Here is a 22,845-nt window from a genome sequence, read left to right on the forward strand (position 1 = left end):
ACTATTTGTGTAATATGGATCATGTGATCTGAATTTGTAAGACAATGTGGTTTGTAATGAATGATGACTATGATATTCGACTATTATGCCTCGCAACAACAATATTCCTGGGATTGCGATGAATGACATAATAGGCATCTGGACTTAAAAATCCGGGTGTTGACAATAAGTGTGTCCAATGTTAAACTGGGGCTGCCTCATTTCTTTTTGCCATGTTCATGTTAGGATCATCTTTTGGTTAACTATGTCCATCATGTTGCAATTGACTCATGCTTAAATGTTGCTATGTAACAGAAAGACAGTGAAGAGGTTGAAAGTGACACCGAGTCCTTCTACACAAAGGATTGACACATCTTGAGGAGGCTCGAGTCAGGCCAACTCGACAGGCGCTGGGCTGGAGACATGTACAGGTTGCCCCTTCTGCGATAGGTCTATCGGCCACGACTTCGACAACGTCATGATGCATGTTGAATTCCTTGGCTCCACCTGTCCTAAGGTGGGATAGACCGTCAACGTGTATGCCTTCATGACTAAGCACAAGGTGTTTAGGATTCATCTATGTCGTCTCCACAACCAGGCCATTGAGAGGGCTTACATACCATCTCCCAAGGTCAAGTTGTCGAAGATCAAGGGCCAGGGCAACATGAAGGAGAGGAAGCGGCAATGGCTGATGGGTTGAAGAATGACTGCCTGTCAAACTGTGTTTGTGTGTGTTGCTCCTTCATATGCAGCTTATTTTGTTGAAACTAAGTATCACTTTTCAAACTATGTGTTTGGTTGATGTTATTAGCCTATGTTATGGATCTTTATCTTACTGGTGTATATATATGTTAGGTTATCTTATATATGCATTTGTTTATGGATGTTTGCTACCAAATTGGGCAAAGCTGAAATAGGTAAGCAAAAGAGAAGGAGAAGTTGCTCTAGATTTGCTACCAAATTGGATACTACAACAAGCTATACTACGACAAGCTTTGCCTGACTCCAGCGATGGAGGGGCGGGGACAACGGCGCGCCTTCGGCTCGTGCTAGTGTCTATAGTCGTCGCTAGGTGGTCCGAGAACCAATTTGTAATTTTTTTTTACTTTTTGGGCTATTTGTACTACTGTTGATGATTATTATTAATAGATCGGTGGATTTCTCGCAAAAAAGGGGTAAAAAGGAATGAATGATGTGAGCCACCGGAGAGACATAGAAATTGCTTTAATTTGTTTCGAGAAGAGAGATACAATATTAGCGAGATAGATGGAGAGAGAATGTGCTCTGCTTTATTTTCCAAATAATCTAGGGTAGGAGGCGAGCGACAGACCCACTCGCCATGGTCCCTACGCATACGCACGCGCCGTAGTTCCTATGTGGGTTCACACGTCCGCATAAATGTTAGTGGCATTAACTCAAAGGCAACGTCTGTTTGACCTTTCTTATGAGAGTTTGAGATAAAAATGTGAAGATGAGCTTAAAGTTTGGGAGATATGAGTATAAGAGCATCTCCAGCCGTCTTCCCGGGAAGGCCTTCATGACGCCATTTTTTATCCGGATGGACGAAAATGGCCCAGTCGCGCCTCCGGTTCTTCGTTTTCCCCCGGATTAGGCCTTTCATCCATCCGGCGAACCCAGGCCATTCTCGGCCCCCCGGGGTGCGATCGGGGACTCCGGACGAGAGAAAAGTGCGGGAACCGTCTGGTGGCCCCGACTTGTCGGCGACAAAGGCATGGGTTTCTATGGCAATACCCTCGTCTTCCCGATATACGTTTCGGGGGGGGGGGGGGGGATTTGTAATACTATGGCAATACCCTCGTCGAACGAAAGATTTGAACTCAAGTGGTGCAACATAGAAAAATTATATATAAAACTTCGAATAAACATAAAAATTACATATAAAACTTTAAAACAAACTTAAACTACTTCTTCTTCCTAGATGGTCCCGCCTCATCGTCGTGGCGGCGACGCTTCCGGCTCGTCACCTCCTCGTCGGAGGAATTTGAGTCCTCCTCGTCGTCGAAGGTGGTCGCCGGCTGAGCCTTGCCTTCGCCTTCGCCCGGGCCGTCACGTCCTCAGCCTCTTCCTCCTCCTCCTCCTCCTACTCCTCCTCCTCCTCCTCGGCCTCTTCCTCGGCCTGCTCATCGGCCTCTTCGTCCTCCTCCTCGTCGTCATCCCATTCGTCCTCGCTGGCCGGCGGCGGAGAATCGTCGCTGCTGGACGATGCAGCTCGATCCCACCAATGGTGCCATCCAAGCGGCTTCCCCTCGCTGTCGGTGTCCGATGGCTAAGAGAGATCGCTCATGGTTGATGACAGAGGATGGTGAGGAGAGAATAGATGAATGGCGTCGGCCGTCGGAAACCGTATATGTAGTTCTATCGACGAAGAGAGCGGCGGTTGCTATTCTGTGGAGTTCGTGCTCCATTACGGCGGTTCTCGCGTCGAGGCCACTTCGACCGTTCTCGACGAGGCGTTTGGGCTCCCCAGACCACTTCGCGTACCATTACGGCGGTTCAATGCAATGAGGGCACTCCGACGGTTGCCCTTCCCGGCGACTGCACCATCGATATGCACACGGTGAGTGAGCGTCAGCAGTCGATCATGGGCTCGCCGCTGGAAAAATGGGGCTCCCAGGCCAAACTTTCATCTAATCCGACGCTAAATAGCGAATTTCGGCAAAAGGAGTCCTAACTAATAAGGAAGCCACGAAACTAGATATCCCTGTTTTTATTGTGTTTGCTCTTGTGACAAGTCAATACAATACAAACAATGACCCGTTCAAAACCAAAATACTCCTACAAACAATGTCAGATCATGAATTGATTATCAAAGCAAAGTTACTGGCGGACCGTACCATCACATGGGCGCCACAGACAAAGGTGGCCACATGATGCCGTCGCTTTCCTCAGATTATCCAGAGACGGACGAGCAAGCTACTGGTAGCTAGTAACTGCCGGCAGTAGCGCTCCCCGGTAAAAACACCATTATTGCTCGAGCTCTTTCTCAACAGTGAAGATCGAAGCAGATCTCCGCGAACCAGCCGATGCAGAAGCTCCGGCTGGTCAATCCGACGGCGCTGTCCCTCCCGGCGGCCGTCATTGTCCTCCTCATCGTCGGCACGCGCCTCCGCGGGTCTTTCTTCGGCACCTACAGCCCCGGCGACGCCGCGATCCCATCGGGTTCTAGGCATCAGGTGGTAAGCAACTCCACCTCTGCTGTTGTGCCGGAGGGATGCGACATCTTCCGGGGTGAGTGGGTGCCCGACGACGGCGCGCCGTACTACACGAACCGGAGCTGCGCGTTCATCCAGGAGCACCAGAACTGCATGAAGTACGGCCGGCCGGACCTCGGGTTCCTCGGGTGGCGGTGGCGGCCGGACGGCTGCGAGCTCCCGCGGTTCGACGCGGCGAGGTTCTTGCAGGTCGTCAGCAACCGGTCCATGGCGTTCGTCGGGGACTCGCTGGCCAGGAACCACATGCAGTCCCTCGTCTGCCTCTTGTCCAAGGTAATTAATAATCCTCACTCTAGCAGCTGAAATTGTTGATATCCATGGAAATATTTGATCTTTGGATTGAAATTTTTGTTTGTCTGCAGGTGGAGTACCCCAAAGACATCTCCACGACGGAAAACCAAGAGTTCAGGACACTGTACTACGAGTCGCACGGCTTCACCCTCTCCATCTACAGGTCGCGGTTCCTCGTCAAGGCGAACCTGTCCGACAACGACGCCGACCACGGGCTGTGGAACCTGTACCTGGACGAGCCGGACGACGCCTGGCTGCCGTTCGTGTCCGGCGCCGACTACATCGTCATTTCGGGAGCGAGCTGGTTCACGCACCCGTCCCTGTTCTACGAGGCCGGCGGCCGCCTCGTGGGCTGCAAGTCTTGCAACCTCCCCGGCGTGCCCGAGCTCACGCTGCGCTACTCCATGCGCGCCGCGTTCCGCACGGCGCTGCGGGCGATCACGACCCTAAAGGGCTTCACGGGGACGGTGATCGCGCGGACGCTGACGCCGACGTCGCACTTCGAGGGCGGGGAGTGGGACAAGGGCGGCGACTGCCGGCGGACGCGGCCGTACGCGGCGCGCGTCGGTGTCGCCGGGCAGGACCTCGAGCTCCACGAGGCGCAGGTGGAGGAGTTCGCCGCGGCGAAGGAGGAGGCGGCGGCGAGGGGGGCGAGGATGATGCTGATGGACGCGACGGCGGCGATGGTGCTCCGGCCGGACGGGCACCCGAGCCGGTACGGGCACTGGGCGCACGAGAACGTGACCCTGTACAACGACTGCGTGCACTGGTGCCTGCCCGGCCCCGTCGACGTGTGGAACGAGATGCTGCTCCACATGCTACTCGCCGGAGCTTGATCCATGAGTTGCTCGTGTTTCTGGCTTCTGCCGTGGTTCCATGTTAAATCTTTGTCACTGGAATGTAGGCCTCGAGATAGATTTTAGTGTCCTTTGAGTTACTCTGTGTGCACTGATGGCATGCGCAACAAGTTTGTTCATCAGACACGAAGCACAAAGAAACAGAGTATTCTCTGTCCAACATCGGCGCTCACAACATGTTTTCCCCATGTGTCAGGGACATGAATGAGTTGGATCTTCCCCACTCTAAAAAAAAATCGCGTTTACATTTCTTAGAAAAGCATTCCTTAATAATGTTTATAGAGGAAGGTGTCCTTAATAAAAAAGATGTATAAGAAAGGTTGTTTTGGCAAGTGTCTGATAAACCGTTCTATCTCCTTCTTTTCTACTTCTTTTGTGAATATGAACTTCATTGTAAATTTCATTATAAACTGAAGACCTAAACAAGGAGGGGATTTTCCTCCTCGGTTGACATCGCCCAATCTTAGTTGTAAGTCATGTGCAACTGAGAGTTGCTATGAGTACTACATTTTCTCCAGTACGATGCTACATATCAAACCATCTAATACGCAACACAAAGTTACAACAGCCGTTGGTTCACTCATCGGAGAGGTATCGGACGAAAAACTTCCTATGCAAAAATTCCCATCACGATTGCAATCCATGTGCAACTCTTAGGTGCACGCATCACGATGTAAATTCAATGGCCACAGAGTCAACCGAGCTCTAAGTTAAATCTCAACCGAACCGAGAAGTACCAAAACATTAATTTTTAGTTACGGTACCAACAAATTGGTGTTTTTTTTTTGTTTCAAAACCCTAACTGTTCATGTTTTTTTTACAGAATGCCTAATGGCGCTTTATTTAATAGAGAGAATAGTTACATCATTCAACACAAACGGTTTGATGAATCCTGGAGGATCACCGTCTCAAACTAAATATTGTTTTGACATATAAGCATTCCAAGCTACCTGGTGCGTCACCTGATTCGCATCCCTCGGGCAATGTTGAGACCATATTTCTCTCATTGTGCTAACTTCTGTAAAACACTATGCCATGATCACGGAATATGGGCTCCAAACCTCGATCTCCACCATTTTTGTTTTGTTATATGGTGACCAGGTTTGTGTTTTGTAGTACAATTTAGTCGAGACAGATGCCAATTAGACACTCCCTACAAGGCTAGAATAAACTCTTTCCCGCCTTCACGCACACACGACGAACCAGCTACTCCGACCACGAAGTCCGGGCTCTCCAAGCCACTAGTAACTCAGTCCACTGCTATATAAACCCATGCGGCAATTCCTGTCAGTCACAAACAGAACAACACGGAAATACTCCAGCTGCAAGCTCTTCTTCATCCTCGACCGCCATGGCTCCTCCTCGCGCTGTTCCATGCGTCTCCCTGCTGCGGCTCGCCGTCGTTGTTCTCCTCCTGCTCGTGCTGATCTGTGGACGATCATGTGGCTGCGGCGCCGCCAGGCCTGGCGTACGCGCGGGAAAGAGCGCGCGAGCTCGGCGTGGTCACCGCCGAGGGAGCACGGCGGCGACGGGCGTCCGGACGATGCCGAGCTTCTCGCTGGGCAGCAACCGTCTCACACCGTCCGGCCCGTCGGAGCGCCACAACGCACAGACCACCGAAGCCACCGATGTGAATGGGCGCAGCCAGAGCCCGTCGCCGGCGACGCCGTGACCGCGGTGCGCATGCAGGGCGGCAAGCCGGCAACTGAAGACGGACAGTGTGAAGCGTGCCTAAATCGATAGGAATCGAATGGATCTGTCCTTTTTTCCTTTCAGTGCTAATTTGATGTGTAGATAAGTTATCATGTGTGCAGTTAATTAGAGTCACGTATTTCAGTATTTGTATGTGAATCCTAGGACTACTAATAAATTATTGTGTAATACTGTGTAAATTAAGATGCATCCTTTTTTTCCATGTGTGTGTGGTGCCATGTACACTTGATGGAGTGGTTGTTCAGTTATGTCCATTCAGGCAGCAGCTAGCTGACTGGGTCTCTTTCTCATACGTGATGTTGTCATGCTGCTGATGACTCTATCCTGCACTAGATAGATCAAAATACAGATAATGCATACATAAAAATACTGGTCGTGAGCTAATGCTGATGTGTTGCACTAGTGAAATGCTGTGGATTAATTGGATTCGGCACGCACCGCGTGTTGGCGTGTCACTGGCCAGGGCTTTGCATGCAACACTCACCTGCTCCCACTGGATCCACCACCAGCATGCTGTATGCATATGCATTGCATATGATGCAAATTGACCAGTTCCCAAACTGAATGCTATGACATTGCATGATATTCCTGAGCCTTGGCTCTCATGTGCATCCACACAGTTTACACCGGATGTACCATGTCTGAGGTAGATCAATGCGGTATTGGCATTGCCACTGAGGTTCATTACATGTTTTCCGATAATCTAAATGACTGGTGTGAAATTTCAGGTTTTCTCATAATCTAAACTTGAGAGCGCTGGTGGATAGCCGAAGATTTATTTGATTTCCCATCCTGGTGGATATTCCTGTGCTACCTGGGATCCTTGGTACATGATAGGAAATACTGCACTGATATTTGGAGCTGCTGGTCGTTGCTGCCTTAGGAGTGCATCATGGCTAGCCTGTCTGACAATTCATAGACCACCTTCTCTTCTAAGTCCTCAGAGATACCATTCTTCTGAAGAGCGGAAAACAGTAAAACGCAACAGATTTGATCATTAAAGTCGCTTGCACAAACAGAAGTTGAAACGAGAATAACTGTAAGACACAGGGAGGAACTTGGGCATTGCCAATTTATCATTGTATTGGCGTAGGCAGTACCTCTAGGCCTTCATTCCCTTTGACAACACAAGTGGAAGCACTGGTGCTAGCATTCTTCAAGTAGCACGCTGAACAGAAATTCTGAATGTTTGTGCCATTTTGATAAACAGATGCATGTTTCTGCCCCTCTTCTTGTGACATTGGGGGGCTTATGGCAGTTCGGATAACAGAAGATGCCGTCCTCCTGTTTTCATTGCTATAGTCTTGATTATTGGTACCCTTTGATATACAGACTCTTTCCCTGTCACATGAAGAAGAGTACGGAAGCTAAGCAGAATAAGAAGAAGAGATGATTTTCTTCAGTTGTAATTTTAAGCTGCCAGTGATTAAAAACGATTTGTGTACATACCTCGGCAAAGATGCATGTCGTCTCCTCAGTGGAGTACTTGCTTCTCCTCTGCTATAGTTCTCCTCAAGGTGCGCAAACTGCTGTCTGAAACGATCAACCCCGCTGCAATGTGGTAGTATTAGACTATAAGCAAAAGGGTATCACTTGTGAGGGGTAATAAACTAGGTTGCACCTCCCAAGTCCTAATAATTTTGATATGGGTATGCAAATCATACTACTCTGTATTTCATTGTTGAGTTGGTGTGATGCGTATGCTAAGCAACTGCATTAGTGCTGGTGTGCTGGCAACAGATGGCAAAACAACCTAACCTTGGATAGAGGAAACTAGTTTGTTCTCCACCTTCGATATACTCATGAAGCATCTGTGGATGGTACTCCAAAATCTGGTTGCTTTCAAGGAAAGGAAAATCTGATTTTAAGTTTGATGAATATAGTAAGACTACAACATAAACTGAAGTGCTAGTTTGCTACCTCTCGATAAATCAGATCTCTTACATCATCCTTCGTTAGCTTCCTTCTCTCAAATTCAAACTCAAGCTTTGAAATAGGATGTGACCAAGGCTCATGTTTCAACTTAGCAAGTCCTCCAAAATATGGATCAGCTAAAGCCTAGAATACATATACAAAAATATTAGGCTTATGTACTCGTCAATTTTGGATCAGCTGACATAAGCAAGAACCTTGTTTTCTCAAAAATATACCTCTTCAGCTGTAGGTCGATCTTTAGGGTCAAATGCGAGTAAACGCTCTAGAAGACGCAGAGCCTGAGGATCAGCATTATGAAACTTAAGAGAAAATGGTTTAGGATATTTCCTCTGCATACCGATTAAATATGACTTTGCCTTCTCATTGCGAATCTGGAAATGTTACAGCACATGTTAAGAAGTTCATTGCCTGAGCACTACTGTGCAATGGCAAGACATGTGGTAAAAATAGCACAAATCTCAAACGGGTTACAAAATATGAAACAATTTACTTATAAGGTCTGGGGAAAGTAATTCTGTCACACGTTGTACTGCATGTACAGAGAGCCAAACTTGTATCTGTGGCCAAGTTTATATGCGCCACTTAATTTTTTAAGAAATCACCAAAAGAAGCAACAGTACGGTAACAAAAACTGGAAAAGTGACTTGTGCTATCTTTGCCAACTGGTGAATGGGTTATATGTAGACATACCCGGGATAAGGTTTCGGATGATGGAGTTCCAAGAAGATCTGTTATTAGATCTAATTGGTGCACGACATTCCTCCCAGGAAATAATGGTGTTCCAGTGAGAACTTCAGCAAATATGCACCCTATGCTCCAAATATCAATTGCAGGGGTGTACTGTCACAGAAAATTAACAGTGTTCATGGTGACGTCAGAAATGGGGAAAAAAAAACTCAGATACTTGGCAAATAAAAATGTGAGAACAGCGTCCGTTGCAAGAAATTAATTCAGAAAAAAAAAATGAGCAGAACAGTAGCTTAGCATGTTTACAAAGGGAAATGGGTAGCAATGTACTGGTCAAAACTTCATTCAGCACAATCTGCTGCATTTGGATAATTTATATAAATGATCCTTTTCAAGAAAAATACCCTCATTCGCAAAAACAAATACCACCATTTCCTGAGTGACTACACACTACGGGCCTGCTTGGAACATCGTGTTAATTACCCGTCCTGAAATATTTCCGGCCCTGTTTTCTTGTGCACTCCGGATTAACATCCGGGCCTCATTTGGTCCGGAGATTTACGGAAGCGACTCTGCATGAAACGCGGGACCTAAAAAAATGGGGCGTGAAAAATCAGGCGAACCAAGTGCTCTTTTTTGGAAACGGTTACCACCCCTTAATTTACAGCTGTTTCGGCTAACAAACACCAAAGCGGGGCCTACATGTTTACATTTAAAAGTAGAGCTATATGTGCTACATAACGGTAACGCTTTTTAGCAAAAGATAAAGCTGTTCTCCTTGTGCAACTGTAACAACTATAGTATTTATCTGATTAATCTGCACTAACTTATGGATTTAGTACTGTGGAAGCCTTCCTTTCTTTACTATATACTACACTAAGCTCAGAATTTGAAGACCAAACTTACTTTGGAGAAAAATGAACCACATAGTTCAGGAGCACGGTACCACCTTGTAGCCACATAGTCCTTGAAATTGCAAAGCATGCTAGGTAAGTAACTTGAGGGGAAATCAAAGATATTCTTTTATCTCCCGCAAAAGAAAAGATAATTCTTTAATACAGCAATAAACATCTTACAGTCCAAAATATAGCTGAGGGGGCATCATTACATGATGCGCGTGCAAGCCCAAAGTCACAAATCTTTAGCTTGCAGTCTGAATTGGCCAGTATATTTTTTGGTTTTAAGTCACGATGAAATATGTTAGCTGTGATAAACCATACATAAAAAATAAGAAAGTCAGACAGAAGTTTTATGAGCTTTCACAAGCAGTTGACCTGATTGTTGACGATAAGATAAATTACATGCTGATGGTTTCCAAACTAACCTGCATGCATGTACTTGAGAGCACGAAGAAGTTGGTACAAGAAAAACTGGTGATGTTGCGGAGTGAGGTCCCCATTTGCTTTGATCACTTGATCTAGGTCCGACTCCATGAGCTCAAAAACAACATAAATATCTCTGAACTCCCTTCGGGTAGGGGGGAGCATGATGTGCTTGATCTCAACTATGTTTGGGTGGCGGAGCAGCCGAAGAAGCTTGATTTCCCGCAGTATGCGGGTGGCATCCGAGACATGCCCAAACACGCCATTTATCTTCTTGATCGCAACCCGCTCCCCAGTATGGGTATCTACTGCTGCAGCAACTACTCCATAGCTTCCCTTGCCAATGACCTCTTGTATCTGATACTGGCTTGCCTCCCCATATTCCGTGAAGAACTCCATGCCCAATGTTATCTAAAAGATCACAAAATTCAAAATGCATGAACAGAATATACTAGACTGGCGAACAGCTATGCAGGTAGAATATTGTTTTGTTTTAACTGTAAACAACAGCAGGTGCTACTACTGCGGTATATTAAATGCAGGTAGAACCTTGAATTCTATAAATCTCCAAGGCACTATCAGTATATAGAGCATATGTCAGGACAAATGTCAAGGGTAGTCAAGTATACATAAAAGAAGGATAATCCAATGAATCCAAATAAAACAAGCCAGGCCATAATTTGAAAACCGAAGAACACTATAGATACATCCATGTATCGCAAAATTGTTAAAACAAGTCACATTCTAACAGCAGTACAAGAGTTGGGGGACAGATGTACCTAAGAGGGATTACCAAATGATGATATAGTAGATAATAAATCAATCAGAAAACATGTATGGAAACAATTAAGTCTACTAGTATCATGACGAACCAAATATATAATGGAATAGCCCCTGCCTAATACTGGAGAAAATTCCAGAAGAACTCCCAGAGGAGTTAAGCATTTGCCAAGAAGGCAAGAACTAAACCACAATAAGCGAAAAAAAAAATGTTATTCTGTTCTGATAATGAACAAGTCTAGCAGAAGATAGATAGAAAAGCATGAGATCTACAAAAAAAAAACAGCACTGCGAAAGGTAAATATTTAGTGCGGATCTGCAGAACTACATAAGATGATTACTCTACAGCACATATTTCCTTGAAAATGGATGAGCTCACACCAAGTTACCAACTAACGAGGATGGGATAAGCTAATAATCCGATGTTTGCGCACCAAGGCCAAAAGGTGGTGTCTGCTCCGACAATAAGCAAATTAAGAAGAGCAAGCGGGTATTATTTGCGGTGACTAGGTCTAAGAAGGGGGGGGGGGGGGGGGGGCAAGATGGTGGGGATGGAGGATGGGAGGAGTAAAGAAGAAGAACCGAGCTGCGCTAGGGACTGGGAGGTTGGGGATAGAGGTAGGGGAAAGGGAAAGGGAAATGGAGATATAAAGGAGGGTTTGTCAAAAATTATGGGACACGTTAATTTGCAACGTCGAGAGTGGCTCTAGTCCACACGGACGTTGTATGAAGTATGCACTAGAGCCACTCTCGACGTTGCAAATTAGCGTGTCCCACAATTTTTGACAACTTTAACCCTCGCATATATTCTTGATGAAGCCACGCTATGGATGCTCGCTGACACCAAGGCACTTCGTCGGTTATCTCTCCACGCTCGTCCTCCTGATGTTGAGTAGACTTTTTTTTTACACAATGTTGAGTAGAATGAACCTGGACAGGTTAACAAATGTTAGCCTTGTATAGTTTCTTTTACCCTCTTCCTCTTTTTTCCTTTCTTTCTTTTCTCCTTTTTTGTAGCTTTTCTACGTGGCTGTACTCTACCCACTATCTTTGCAGTTTTCTTCTAATATAGAAAGATATATGCTTTGGCGTGTGTTCGAGAAAAAAAAGAGTACTAATCTAAGTATTACCTGTATTTTTTTTATTTTTCAAATGAGACTGAAAATTGCGTAAAACATCCACTGAATTGTTTATTTTTTAAGGTTAACAATTGATCATAAAAAATCACATGGTTCATTTTAGGCAAGTGAGGCATTTTATTATCTAGTAAGAGCATCTCTAAGAGCATTGCTATATTTTAGAATGCCAAATCAGTTTAAGGAAGAGAGAGGGTTTAGCAATCAAAAAAAATCAGCTCAAAAGATTTTAGTCCCCAGTGCATATCATATAAAGCTCCACAGCTCAAAAGAAGATTTTGAGCATCCAAGCACATTTGAAAAAACAATTCAGAGGTACTCAAATCACGAATATATAATTTAAGGAAATGGAAAGCTAATTGTTGAAACCTGTCAAAATTAGAAAGAGTCAAGAAGAATCGAGAATATTTGGTTATAAAACTAATTGAAGGACCACAAGAAAAAGAAAAGACACATTTAGAGTTTTGAACTGATCAATCAGGGACTGACATAGCAAAATATTTTCATCAAACAATTAAAATCGATAGGTTCCAACAGAAAAGCCACACAATAACAAAAGATTTTGCAGGAAGATGCTCAAGGATAGTACCTTGTTTAAGAGAGGGACTAATGAATGCTCATGGAATCACCAGAGAAATCAACAAGGATGCAAGCAAAATAACAGAAGCCTAATAGCTGCACACCTATGCTCTTTTCCCTGCAAATATCGTGGCCAGGAAACTAACGCCCTCTTCCAGACAAAAATATTGCCCCTTTCTGAATGTCAGACTTAATAAATTTTAGGAGGATCTGGCTCCATGGACCAAGGTGTGACCCAAGAGTTCTTACCAGTGGAAATAGGCCCGGACGACAACATCAAAGTGATAAGGACACCAGAGTTTTTGCAGCGATGGCGAATAAAAAATGGTAAATCAAACTAGTATGGAGGGGAACTATGTGACCTCAAATAGGTTTGACCTCATGCTCACAAAAAAAAATATAGAAGGGGGAAGAAGACCACTAGCTCTACAGAAGAAACAAGAACTGCACCTTCCCGAAGCAAGAAGCTGCCAACAAGTAATCCCGTTGAAGTTGCATAGTCAGATACAAAGAGCTATAGTAATTGTCAATTCAACCAATAGAATAATCCTCACAGCACACATGAATACAACAAGAGTAGATTCATGCGCATGTACAGCAGAGCAGAGCAGGGAACCAAGCCTTACAGTATACCGACACCAGCAAACACCTAAAGGATGGCAATAGCTTTACTAATTTCCTATAAATATCACAACCAGCAAACTAGCATCCCTTTCCGGGCTAATAAAAACGCAATTCCTCTATGAAGGTCAGACTTAATTTAAAAAGAATCTGGTGCATATCGACACATCTTATCGATGGAATCGAATCAGTCTCTGCCAACAACCTAAAAAGGGACAACGGGACAATAGCTTTCACAAGACTATCCAAGAAATGATAAAAATAACTACTAGTAGGGAAGGAAATTGTGCGCGTCAGGTAAGTGTTTGACCCCATGAAAAAATATAATGTAAACGAGAAAAATGGAAGAAGGGCGCCTTCAGGAGGCAAGCAAATGCAAAGAAGACAAATATGTTTGGGGTTGCACAGTCAGATATGGGCAGATATAGCAATTATCACTTCTGTAGAATAATCCTGATGGCACACATGACTATGGCAAGAATAGATTCAAGCACATGGGCAGAATGGGAACCTACGCCGTATCGCTCACCATACAATACCAACACCAGAAGCCACCTAAGGAATAGCACCACCACGTAGCCAGAGTAGAACAAAGGAGCAGCACAAGTTGCAGATTCTCGAACCCCTCAAATTATGCACGTCCGGTACTGCATCCCCTACCAATTTGCACCAACTCTACAGAAGAAAGGACTCGATTGCTCGTCTTATTGGTATGCCATGGGCATGGAGGTCTTAGCTAGTAGAAACGAAGTAACACGGCACAGTACAACACCGATTAATCCTAGTCAAAGGGTGGGAGCAAATCAAGCAATTCGCCGATAATTTCTACTGAACTTTCCGGTGAAAATCCGGGGAGCATTGGACCGGGTGAACTCCCCGAGCGAGCACAGGACAAGTCTGTATTCAGTCAGTCGGCGGCATCGGGTTCTCGTGCTTACGAATCAACGAGCGCGACAGGGACGCGAGCTCGATCAACTGCCAGGTCAGATCGAGACATTTTCTGGACCGAGATACGCGTCGAGCACTCACCAGCGTTCATGAGATGGGGACGCGTCGAGCGGCTCGCGGCTGGGCACGCGGATGGCGGCGCCATGGCCAGCGGTCAGTGAGGAGGAGGGCCCCGACAGCGGCGAGGCCAGCGGTAATGAGGAAGAGGGGCCCGGTAGCGGCGAGGGCGAAGACGAGCACGCGGACTCGCTGGGTGGGGGGAGAGCCGCCGCCGCCGCCGAGCCCCTTCCCCCGGCCATGGTGCCCCTCCGGAGACGCGGAGCGGCATTGCGCCGCACGCTGCTGCTGCTGCTGCCCGCGCTCCCTTCTTCTCCGCGCCGCCGCTCCCCTTTCTTCCTGGGAAGCGCCCGTTGGGGTTTCCGAACTAAACCAGTCGGGAGACAGCTCGATGGTGATGGAATTCATCGGCAAACCCGATTACAAACAACTTCAAAAAAAAAAAAAATACAATATGATCCTATACTTTTACAAGAAGTACGTCACACCATACTTTCAAAACGCAATCAAGCTCATCATCTTCATCGTCACCAACCAAGGACCGGATTCAGAAGCAGCGCATCTTCCAACACCATCGTATCACCGTCGTCACCGACGCCACACTGGGCTTTGAACATCAAAGGAGTGCCCACCCCGAGGGGTGAGAGCTAAGAATCTTTTCCAGACCATCGGGCGGGCAGGATATGGGGAAGAGCAAGATGTACCTCCAAACGAAAATCCCCGAGCAGTAGACCCAAACCACCAGCAAACACTCCACTATCTGGCAGGTTTAGGCGTCGACACATCGAGCCGCCTCCTCCCCTCGCCACCAAGGCAGGCCGGAAGAAGCGGCAAGATGCGATAGCCGCACACCACCAGAAGAACACAAACCCTAAAAAGGAAGACGGTGGTGACATCCCCTTCCTCTCCCTCGCCAGCACGGCCAGCCGAGGGGAAGACAACAGCATCAGCACTCCTCCGACTCCTGAACAGACTTCACAAACTCCAAGGCAGGGTCAAAAGTCGACCGCGCCCGAGGAAACCACCCTCCCCAGATCCGTAGATCTGAGAGGATATCAGGACAACAACTCGCCAGCACCGCCTCAAGTGGTCTCGCCGAGATGGGGATCGAGATCTAGCACCCTTATTCTGATGCGACGCCGCCTCCACCATCCCGATGACGTCCCCCGAAACACTAGCAAAAACCAAGCCGAGCTGCTACGTGGCGTAACAGAAGAAGATCCCCCGCCGCCGCCACGCCACCCGGGCTTCGCTCGGCGGTGCCACCGGCGGCGGCGGGAGGAGGAGGGTGTGGTGGGGGCTAGGGTTGGCGGGCAACTGTGACTGCGGTCTATCGAGTGAAGAAAAAAAAGTTAAAGAAAATAGGAAGAATGGATAGACGGTGAAGGGCTCTCTGTTGCTTAGACTAGTCATAGTGGGGAGTAACATAGAGTAGCAAAGTAACATATGTGTGGTATCATACAAGGTCATATTTATTAGGTTGTAAACTCATCTTGTCTTGAAAAGTGTGATGTTACGGTAAAATAGTTAGTTACCACATATGTACATGCACTCAGTCCTATGAACACACACAAGCATTCTATCTCTATGAGCATCTCTAAGAGACTCGGTCCAAGAAATTGATCTGTGGGATCTTGAGATTGATAAAGTCACACAGACGTCTCGTTGTTGACAGAAACGTTGTCTCCCACTGAAGAATATTTCGACTTTTAATAAGACCAAACTGTCAAATCTAGGATTTTAGCTCTCATGGACCGGACACCGGAGGTGCCACTACCCTCCTAACCATCCAATCACAAGTTGGTTCTCCGTACACAAGCCTTCTCCTTCGGCGATGGAACATTTGAAGTTCTAGGTTCACCCACGACTCTTGCCTGATGTCAGACCGTGAGTACACCTAGGCATTTCTTGAGTCGGGTCTGGCCTAAAAAAAATCCGGCCCTGAGCTCCTAGGCCCAAGCATGGCACCTTACAAACCAGGTTCGAGCCTGTCCCGAGTAGGCAAAAGCTTGGCTAGGTCCAACAAGCCTGGCCCGAATCAGGCCTAAATCATGTTTTTTGTAGGCCTGACCCGATGTTTGGGCTCCAAATTCAGACCCAAATCCGGTCGACATGCAAGCCCCATCTGGGATTTTTGGGCTGGGCCAGGCTTCCCATGCCCAGCTGTAACGGCAAGCATGACAGTGCTGAGCGAAGTTGGTGGCAAAAGAGTCTCAAGTGGTGGCGTAGGATGCAAGGCATGGCAAATGGGGCACGCACCCAAACGGGAGGGGGACGGGGCTAGGGGAGGAGCAAGGAGAGTTGTCGCCCCTGTCACCCGTGGGGGGACGACACGAACGGGGGTCAGCCTATCTTCTCAACATGATAGGTTCTACCTTATACCCGCCATGTAGAATTGCTAATATATTCAGCAACTGACTAAATGGAGTGGATCATAGGTTTAAAATACTTATTAGAGTGGGAGCACTTGCCATTATTTGATTATTTGATGGTTGTGGCTATGTGAAAATGATAGGGTATTTGGTGATAAACATTGTTCTCTTGCAGGTTATATCTACCCGTCTGCTCCGTCCATCGGTCCATCGGTCCATGGTTATCTCTTTAGCACATGGAGAATCGCGATCTATTTATGAATGTGTCTACACGGTTGGAAGACACGGCGAGAGAAGTTCTTCCCAACATAGGTGGCAGCGTAATCTGCAAATTGGATCTCCACCACTCTAGACGTTACGTGTATTGCGTCTTTTATATTTTACCTTTGTATCGTTTGATATCAGATGTTTGTGCGGTTATATGCATCTCAGTTGTGTAATGTTTAAAAAAAAAAAAATAATAAAGTGCACTTTATTAGGGGAGAAAATCTTCTCGGCATGATTCTTTGGGTGTATAAAAGCAAGTCTTGGAACGTACGTTCAGTTAGCTACTAGTCAGTCACATGATGATTTGTCTTTTTTACTTCTCGAGTTGTGTTTTAAATTTCAACTTGAGATTTTATAGCATGGTAGAAAGATGTTTTGTGTAGTCGCTCCATTCTCAAATAAATATACTTTTAATTTTGTCCTAGGTCAAACTTTAAAAAAATTGACCCACTTTTTCACTTATAGGATAAGTAGTAGCATTTATGTTACTAAATTCGTATCGCTATATCTGTTTTGAAATATAATATATTTTCATAGTACAGTAATTTAACATGACATATGTTGCTACTTTTTTATAAAATTAGTTAAAATTTAAAAAGTGACTAGGACAAAATCTGGAAATACACTTACCCATGGCTGGATGGAGCAACGGAGAAAGTGCGATTTTTTTTCATAATCTTTAGTGTCTTCTACTCCCTCCATTTCATGAAGGTTATCTAAGATTGTCAAATTTTAGATATGTCTAATACTAAATAGCATCTGGATACAGTGGTCCACCCAATACATTCTAGGGCGTCTAGGCCTTCTTAACCAGCGAGATTATTTTGCTCTTTCAAATAATGTATAGAACAAAATGCTAAAAACTAGTAGAAGCAAAGCATGTTCTCATAAAGTTTTTCCCTGTAACGACAACTTATTATTCATTATTACATATATACTTAATACTTCTGAAATTGATATTGGTCTGGAACTGCCAAAAGGTTTAGAAAATTGTCTCAAGACTGGCAACGAGAACATGGTCCATGATTAAGAGAATCAATATGGGCTTTTTAGATTTTGCTAGCTTTGTAGTCACCTATGGTTTCATTATGAAACACCCTTGAAAAGAGATAACAACTATTGCCAATGCAATGGAAAAAAGCAAAAAGAACAATTTAGGTAATGGAAGAGTGGAGTATGCCGAAAGTTCAACTACAAGAGATTGCAGAATCCTTCCTTAACCTACCCCACTTACAGTGATCATTGCCTAACAGATTTCTACACCAAATGGCACTCAGCATACCCAGGCAGCATTCCTGGCTCTCTAGAGTGAACACTACAAACGTGGGAGTTCCCCACGCGTGGAGTGGAAGAGACAGATGCACAAACCCCAAACCAACCCAAAACACCACGAATTAAGCAGCCATAACTTAGATATACATTGCTTGATTTCTCAGCGAGAAATGGTTTTGACAGCTTAACAGCCCTCAGTACCTATACAAAACATCAGATCAGGGCAAAAACATGATCCGTAGCGAGTTCTCAGAGAGCCTCTCTTTCACTGAAGCACAAAATTCGGCAGCAGCTGATTTTGTTTCACTAGCCCAGCTGAGTGCCTGCTCTCTTACGGCTAGGATCTGAATAACTGACACAACACACTACTTCTTTGCTGCAGCATTATGGAGCTTCTCGAAGACGGAGTGTCTTAGGATCTCCTTCGCAGAAGGTCGCCTCACGGGATCAGGGTCCAGCATTGACTGAAAGTACACAGAAAGTGAGAGTGAGCGTGTAGGATTACCTGTCATTAGGCAAATAAATCTTTCTGGAACTTGCTAGAGTTCGTGCAGGTGCAAAGCTATTGCAAAATTGTAGCTCTGTAGATAGAGCATAGCATAGCTTTAATGCTGGAACTTTACAAAAAAAAGGAGCCTGCCCGGTATGCTCATAAAGTGGTTTCACAAGCAGCCAGTAAATGTCTTCTTTCCGAGAAGCGAATATCAGGTATGCAGACAAACTATAACCAATAGCAAGAGGGCTCTGCGCCTCTGCAGCAACACGTCTTGACCCAAAGAATCAATTGGATTGAACTAAGCTAAAGGTGAAAGACGTGGTGTTGGTTTTAGAAAGAGGATGCACAAGCACCATTTGAAGTGTTATTCCTGTGCATGCGCATAAACATTCTACATGGTATCAAAGTAGCCAGCTGTTATTGTATGCTGTGACTGCTTGATCAGTTAGAAGATATAGGCAACATGGTTACACAAAAGATACTTTCTTGTGCATAAATTTTGGCAGCATAGCAGCAAACTTTTAGTTACAGAATAAGAAAATCAGCATTATGTTGTGTTGGGTTACATGACAATCGGAATATTGTCGAGCACAGGGATTAGATTGAGGAAGAACGTAGCCTTCGCTCTGAATGTAAATGAAGAGATATAAAGATCTAAGTTGGTGGATCACCCTCAGAGATCACCTCAAGTTGCCAACACATTAATTACTACAGTTACCATATATTATACTCCGTATTTGCATTCCAATCTTTTGATTAGTGATTCGGTTGATGTACATTTTGAGACTACTTTTTATTTGCACAAAGTTAGGCACTATGGAAATATTTAAACAGCTCATGCACTAAAAGAATTTCATAGCACAAGTATTTACCTAGTGCCTAAATTATAAAAGAAGGAATTGAGATACATAATTATCCAAGATCAAGGAGAAACTATAGTTGAATAGTATCAATTGCTTGTCAAACGACATACAGAAATGCAAGGCAAATGAAAGTAAACAGCTGGAAAGGGAAAGCCACATGGTGATGGTGGCATACCTTGATGAGACTCTGGAACTGCATTGGATGTCCTGGAAGCAATGAAATTTTGCCCTCTCTGAGACTTGCCAGTCCAGACTCAGGAAGCGGAGTGCCTCTTATAAGCTCATAAACAGTTGCCCCGAGAGAAAAGATATCTACCTTGTCAAGATGCTCATACGTATCAGTCAACATTTCTGGAGGCATATAACGAGAATCTCCTTCTTCAATTGCCAAACTGCGATCAATAAGTGTAGCACAACCAAAATCTCCAAGCTTATAAACACCATCCCTGACATATATGTTATCTGGTTTCACGTCAAGGTGTGCTATGCCACGCCCATGAATGAAGTCCAAACCTTTGCAGACCTTGCATTTTACAGAGTTTATTTATTCAATGTTAGCAGGTGAGGTGTACATGAAAGATTGGTTATATTAATAGGTGAGGTGTACATGAAAGAATTCTAGATGAGTGGTTAACAGCAAATGAGACTTGTTTGAAGAAATATTATAATGGGATCCTAGTTATATTATGACAGTGAGCTCACTTTGCTTTACATACTGACCAATTGACCAAGCTGAAACAAAAAAGATTAGTACACCAACCTGATACAACAGATCCAGAGCATCCCCAACCTCCAACGGCTTGTCTCCATTCAAAGATAGGCAGCGGTCGCACAGTTCCATCTGGATATAAAGTTTTTCGGCCTCAAACCAAGAGGTGAAATATCCAACTATGTTCTCATGGTTACCTGACAACACATGTCAGTGGTGTTATAGCCTTCTAAGTAATATAGCTGAAAAAACAGAAACTAGAATCCGAAATCTAACTACCTAAGGCCACCAAAGTATGAACTTCCTTCAATGCTAGCCTCCTGTAACAAAAGATAGAACATGCAGCATTAGCTAAAATCATGGTCTAGGTACTGAAGCAAGAGGGCTTCTATGAAGCTACCTGTCCATGTCATTATGCAACTGCTTGTTGCTCCGTTTTACTGCATACAGGCAGCCCTCTATCCTCCTCAAAACTTTAAACACGACACTGAAGTTTCCATATCCAATTTGCTGAAAAGTGAATGTGTCCATGACCAAAACCTCCAGGAAATGTAATACCGAAACCTGAACATTAACATACAAGCAATGTCCAGTGAGAGCATACCTCGAGTTCATGGAAATCAGTACGGTAGCGTGAAAGACCATCAGCGCCAATAGAGGGCGAAGCCCCTGCATATGAAAAAAAAAGACAGCTGACTCGAGTACTGAGAGAACTAGGCTGTTATGAATATTGCTTGCTGAGGTAGGTAATTATGTGCAATCAGCCTTAAAGCAAAGACTCCTAACAAACAAGTGCATATAATTTGCAGGGATTTGAAACGAGCATGTTTGGATAACAATAGCACACAAATGTGTACCTGATGATTTCCGTTGCCTCACGCAGAAAAGGTTATCATCTATCCGAGGGTCCGTATTATAGGGGTTCCTGATGCACGGTGGAGGCGTCACCTGAGAGCGCAGAACTCTTGCCGATCGAGGGACATAGCCGCCTCTCTTATACGAAGTAGGTTGCGCCATCTGTTCCTCCTCCGAATCATCCTGACACAGACCAAACTGGACCGGAGTAATGTCCTGCTCCTCCGAGTCCAAGAGGCTCGTGCATCGGTCTTTGGGGGAACAATCTGTGAGCATTGGCATTTGTTTATTGATGAAGCAATAGGATCGAACCGGAGCAAGCACATCGAACTCAGAAATTTAGGCAGCTGCTCTGGATCTTGAGGCAGGAAGAGACACATAGTAGTGTATTCACTGTTCAGATCATGAGGGGTCGCATTCTCACCTCGCTTGTACCTCTTGCTCCGGGCGACCGACTTCTCCGGGGATTGGGGGCAAGGGATGTTCTCCTGCAGATAGCCCCAAGGAAATTAGGCAAAAAACGATGGAACCCCACCCCCGAAACAAAATATGTCTTTTGTTTTCCTCACCTTATCGGCATCGAAGCCACTCGGCAGCTGCGGCGCGGGGGGAGTGAGGTAGTCCGGGGTACTGCAAGACGACGAGAGGCCAGAGGGATAGGGTTAGGCTGAGACGAATGAAACCAGGAAAAGAACAGCGCAGCTCGAATCCGATCTGAGATCCTACCAGAAGAAATCCTGGCTGAGGATGCAGCAGTCCCTGTCTTCCATGGCCACGTCCGCGTCCACGGGCGGCGGCGGAGGGGGAGGGGGGGCCGAGCCGTGGGACTCGTCGTCCAGGAGCTCCTCGAAGGGCTTGTGCGCGGCCGGGGGCCGGTCGTCGTCGAAGTAGGAGAAGAGAGTGACGTGCTCGAGCTTCTGCGAGAGCTCTCCCGACGGCGAGATCCCGGCCGCCTTGGTGGCGGGGGGCGTGAAGCGGCGGCGGCCCTTGCTCCCGCCGCGCAGCCGCGGGGTCTTGGCGTTCAGCATCGACATCCGCCGCCTCTCGTTCCCGGCGCGCGCGGCCGGATTTGGATCCGCGGCGGCGCTGGGGTGGGGGAGACGGTGGCAGTGGTGTGGAAGGGGAAAAGGGAATGATTTTTAAATTGGGGAATGAATTCCAATCTGAAATTGGGAGGGAGGAGTGTGGCGGGAGAAAGAGGTGGGAAGGATAGGCAATAAATAATAAAATCATTCTCATTTCAGTGGGAACTGGGACTTGTGTACTTGTGCCCGTTTCTATCTAGATCCGGGTGCTGGGCTGGACAGAAGTTGGGCTGGCCCGCTGGAAAATGTCTTTCTCGGCTCGGTTGTTGGCCCGAATTTTGAGTGACGAGACGTTCTACGGGTGGGTGTACCAGTCTCATTCTTGCATGGAGACGTTCAAATGTAGGTTAGTCTTGATGAATTTTGCAATTTACAAGTTCATCTCTTTGAGTTGAAAAACACAATCTTGTTCGTGCACCTTTGCTGCCTTTTTGTTCATCCCTCTGAGTTGGATAGTCGCAGCATCACCATCTACAGCTTGTAATGAATCTACCACCTGAGACACGTATATGTGATCACCCTCGGAATCAGAGCTAAGCCATAAGAAGAAATCGCGAGGTAAAAATGGAAAGAACTTGAATCTCAACATAAAACCATCTACAAATCGTAGAGCACACGAAAATGCGAAGGAGGTAAGGATTGACGCATGTGAAGAATGAAAGAATGGCCTCTTAGAGCATCTCCAGTCGCGTCCCCCAAACCGTCCCCCAAAGTGCGCCGGATTGAGCGTTTGGGGAACATATTTCGTTGGTGCCGCGTTTGGGGGACGTCGCTCCCCAGTCGCGTCC

The 22,845-nt window shown here is 45.9% G+C and overlaps 3 protein-coding genes across 6 annotated transcripts; 1 reads left to right on the plus strand and 2 right to left on the minus strand.

Annotated features, from left to right (window-relative positions):
• The first annotated feature begins 2,888 nt into the window (after positions 1-2,888).
• On the plus strand, positions 2,889-4,520 carry LOC127308506 (protein trichome birefringence-like 19). The gene is made up of 2 exons (XM_051339339.2): positions 2,889-3,485; positions 3,575-4,520. Exons 1-2 carry the CDS (start codon positions 3,024-3,026, stop codon positions 4,337-4,339), a joined length of 1,227 nt encoding a protein of 408 aa, XP_051195299.1. The 5' UTR covers positions 2,889-3,023; the 3' UTR covers positions 4,340-4,520.
• Positions 4,521-6,625: 2,105 nt separating this feature from the next.
• Positions 6,626-14,518, minus strand: LOC127308505 (mitogen-activated protein kinase 13). 4 transcript variants are annotated; one of them, XM_051339338.2, is made up of 12 exons: positions 14,163-14,518; positions 10,020-10,428; positions 9,772-9,899; positions 9,602-9,661; positions 8,699-8,848; positions 8,346-8,379; positions 8,224-8,270; positions 7,994-8,131; positions 7,832-7,905; positions 7,523-7,624; positions 7,174-7,414; positions 6,626-7,030 (listed from the first exon to the last, which is right to left on the minus strand). In XM_051339338.2, the coding sequence occupies exons 2-12, from the start codon at positions 10,414-10,416 to the stop codon at positions 6,953-6,955; spliced, it is 1,449 nt and encodes a 482-aa protein (XP_051195298.1). In that variant the 5' UTR covers positions 10,417-10,428; positions 14,163-14,518; the 3' UTR covers positions 6,626-6,952. The 4 variants fall into 4 exon arrangements, with proteins under 4 accessions (XP_051195298.1, XP_051195296.1, XP_051195294.1 ...); XM_051339336.2 differs by having other exon boundaries at positions 8,224-8,379; positions 9,772-9,848; positions 14,163-14,517; XM_051339334.2 differs by having other exon boundaries at positions 8,224-8,379; positions 14,163-14,517.
• A 3,630-nt stretch (positions 14,519-18,148) lies between these two features.
• On the minus strand, positions 18,149-22,153 carry LOC127308504 (wee1-like protein kinase). Its single transcript, XM_051339333.2, has 10 exons — positions 21,699-22,153; positions 21,542-21,602; positions 21,397-21,460; positions 20,975-21,238; positions 20,722-20,786; positions 20,518-20,627; positions 20,397-20,437; positions 20,169-20,314; positions 19,584-19,931; positions 18,149-18,513 (listed from the first exon to the last, which is right to left on the minus strand). Exons 1-10 carry the CDS (start codon positions 22,004-22,006, stop codon positions 18,415-18,417), a joined length of 1,506 nt encoding a protein of 501 aa, XP_051195293.1. The 5' UTR covers positions 22,007-22,153; the 3' UTR covers positions 18,149-18,414.
• Between the last annotated feature and the right edge of the window lie 692 nt (positions 22,154-22,845).

This window comes from Lolium perenne, chromosome 6 (genome assembly GCF_019359855.2).
Source record: "Lolium perenne isolate Kyuss_39 chromosome 6, Kyuss_2.0, whole genome shotgun sequence".
Classification (NCBI taxonomy): Eukaryota; Viridiplantae; Streptophyta; class Magnoliopsida; order Poales; family Poaceae; genus Lolium; species Lolium perenne.

Coding starts and splice junctions, on each gene's coding strand:
- LOC127308506 (XM_051339339.2), top strand. CDS start 3,024: ATGCAGAAGCTCCGGCTGGTCAATCCGACGGCGCTGTCCCTCCCGGCG. Junction 3,486..3,574: donor TCGTCTGCCTCTTGTCCAAG/GTAATTAATAAT, acceptor GTTTGTCTGCAG/GTGGAGTACCCCAAAGACAT.
- LOC127308505 (XM_051339334.2), bottom strand. CDS start 10,416: ATGGAGTTCTTCACGGAATATGGGGAGGCAAGCCAGTATCAGATACAA. Junction 9,900..10,019: donor TCTCAAGTACATGCATGCAG/GTTAGTTTGGAA, acceptor GGTTTATCACAG/CTAACATATTTCATCGTGAC. Junction 7,906..7,993: donor GAGATCTGATTTATCGAGAG/GTAGCAAACTAG, acceptor GAAAGCAACCAG/ATTTTGGAGTACCATCCACA.
- LOC127308504 (XM_051339333.2), bottom strand. CDS start 22,006: ATGTCGATGCTGAACGCCAAGACCCCGCGGCTGCGCGGCGGGAGCAAG. Junction 20,438..20,517: donor TTGCATAATGACATGGACAG/GTAGCTTCATAG, acceptor CTTTTGTTACAG/GAGGCTAGCATTGAAGGAAG. Junction 20,315..20,396: donor TCATACTTTGGTGGCCTTAG/GTAGTTAGATTT, acceptor ATGTGTTGTCAG/GTAACCATGAGAACATAGTT.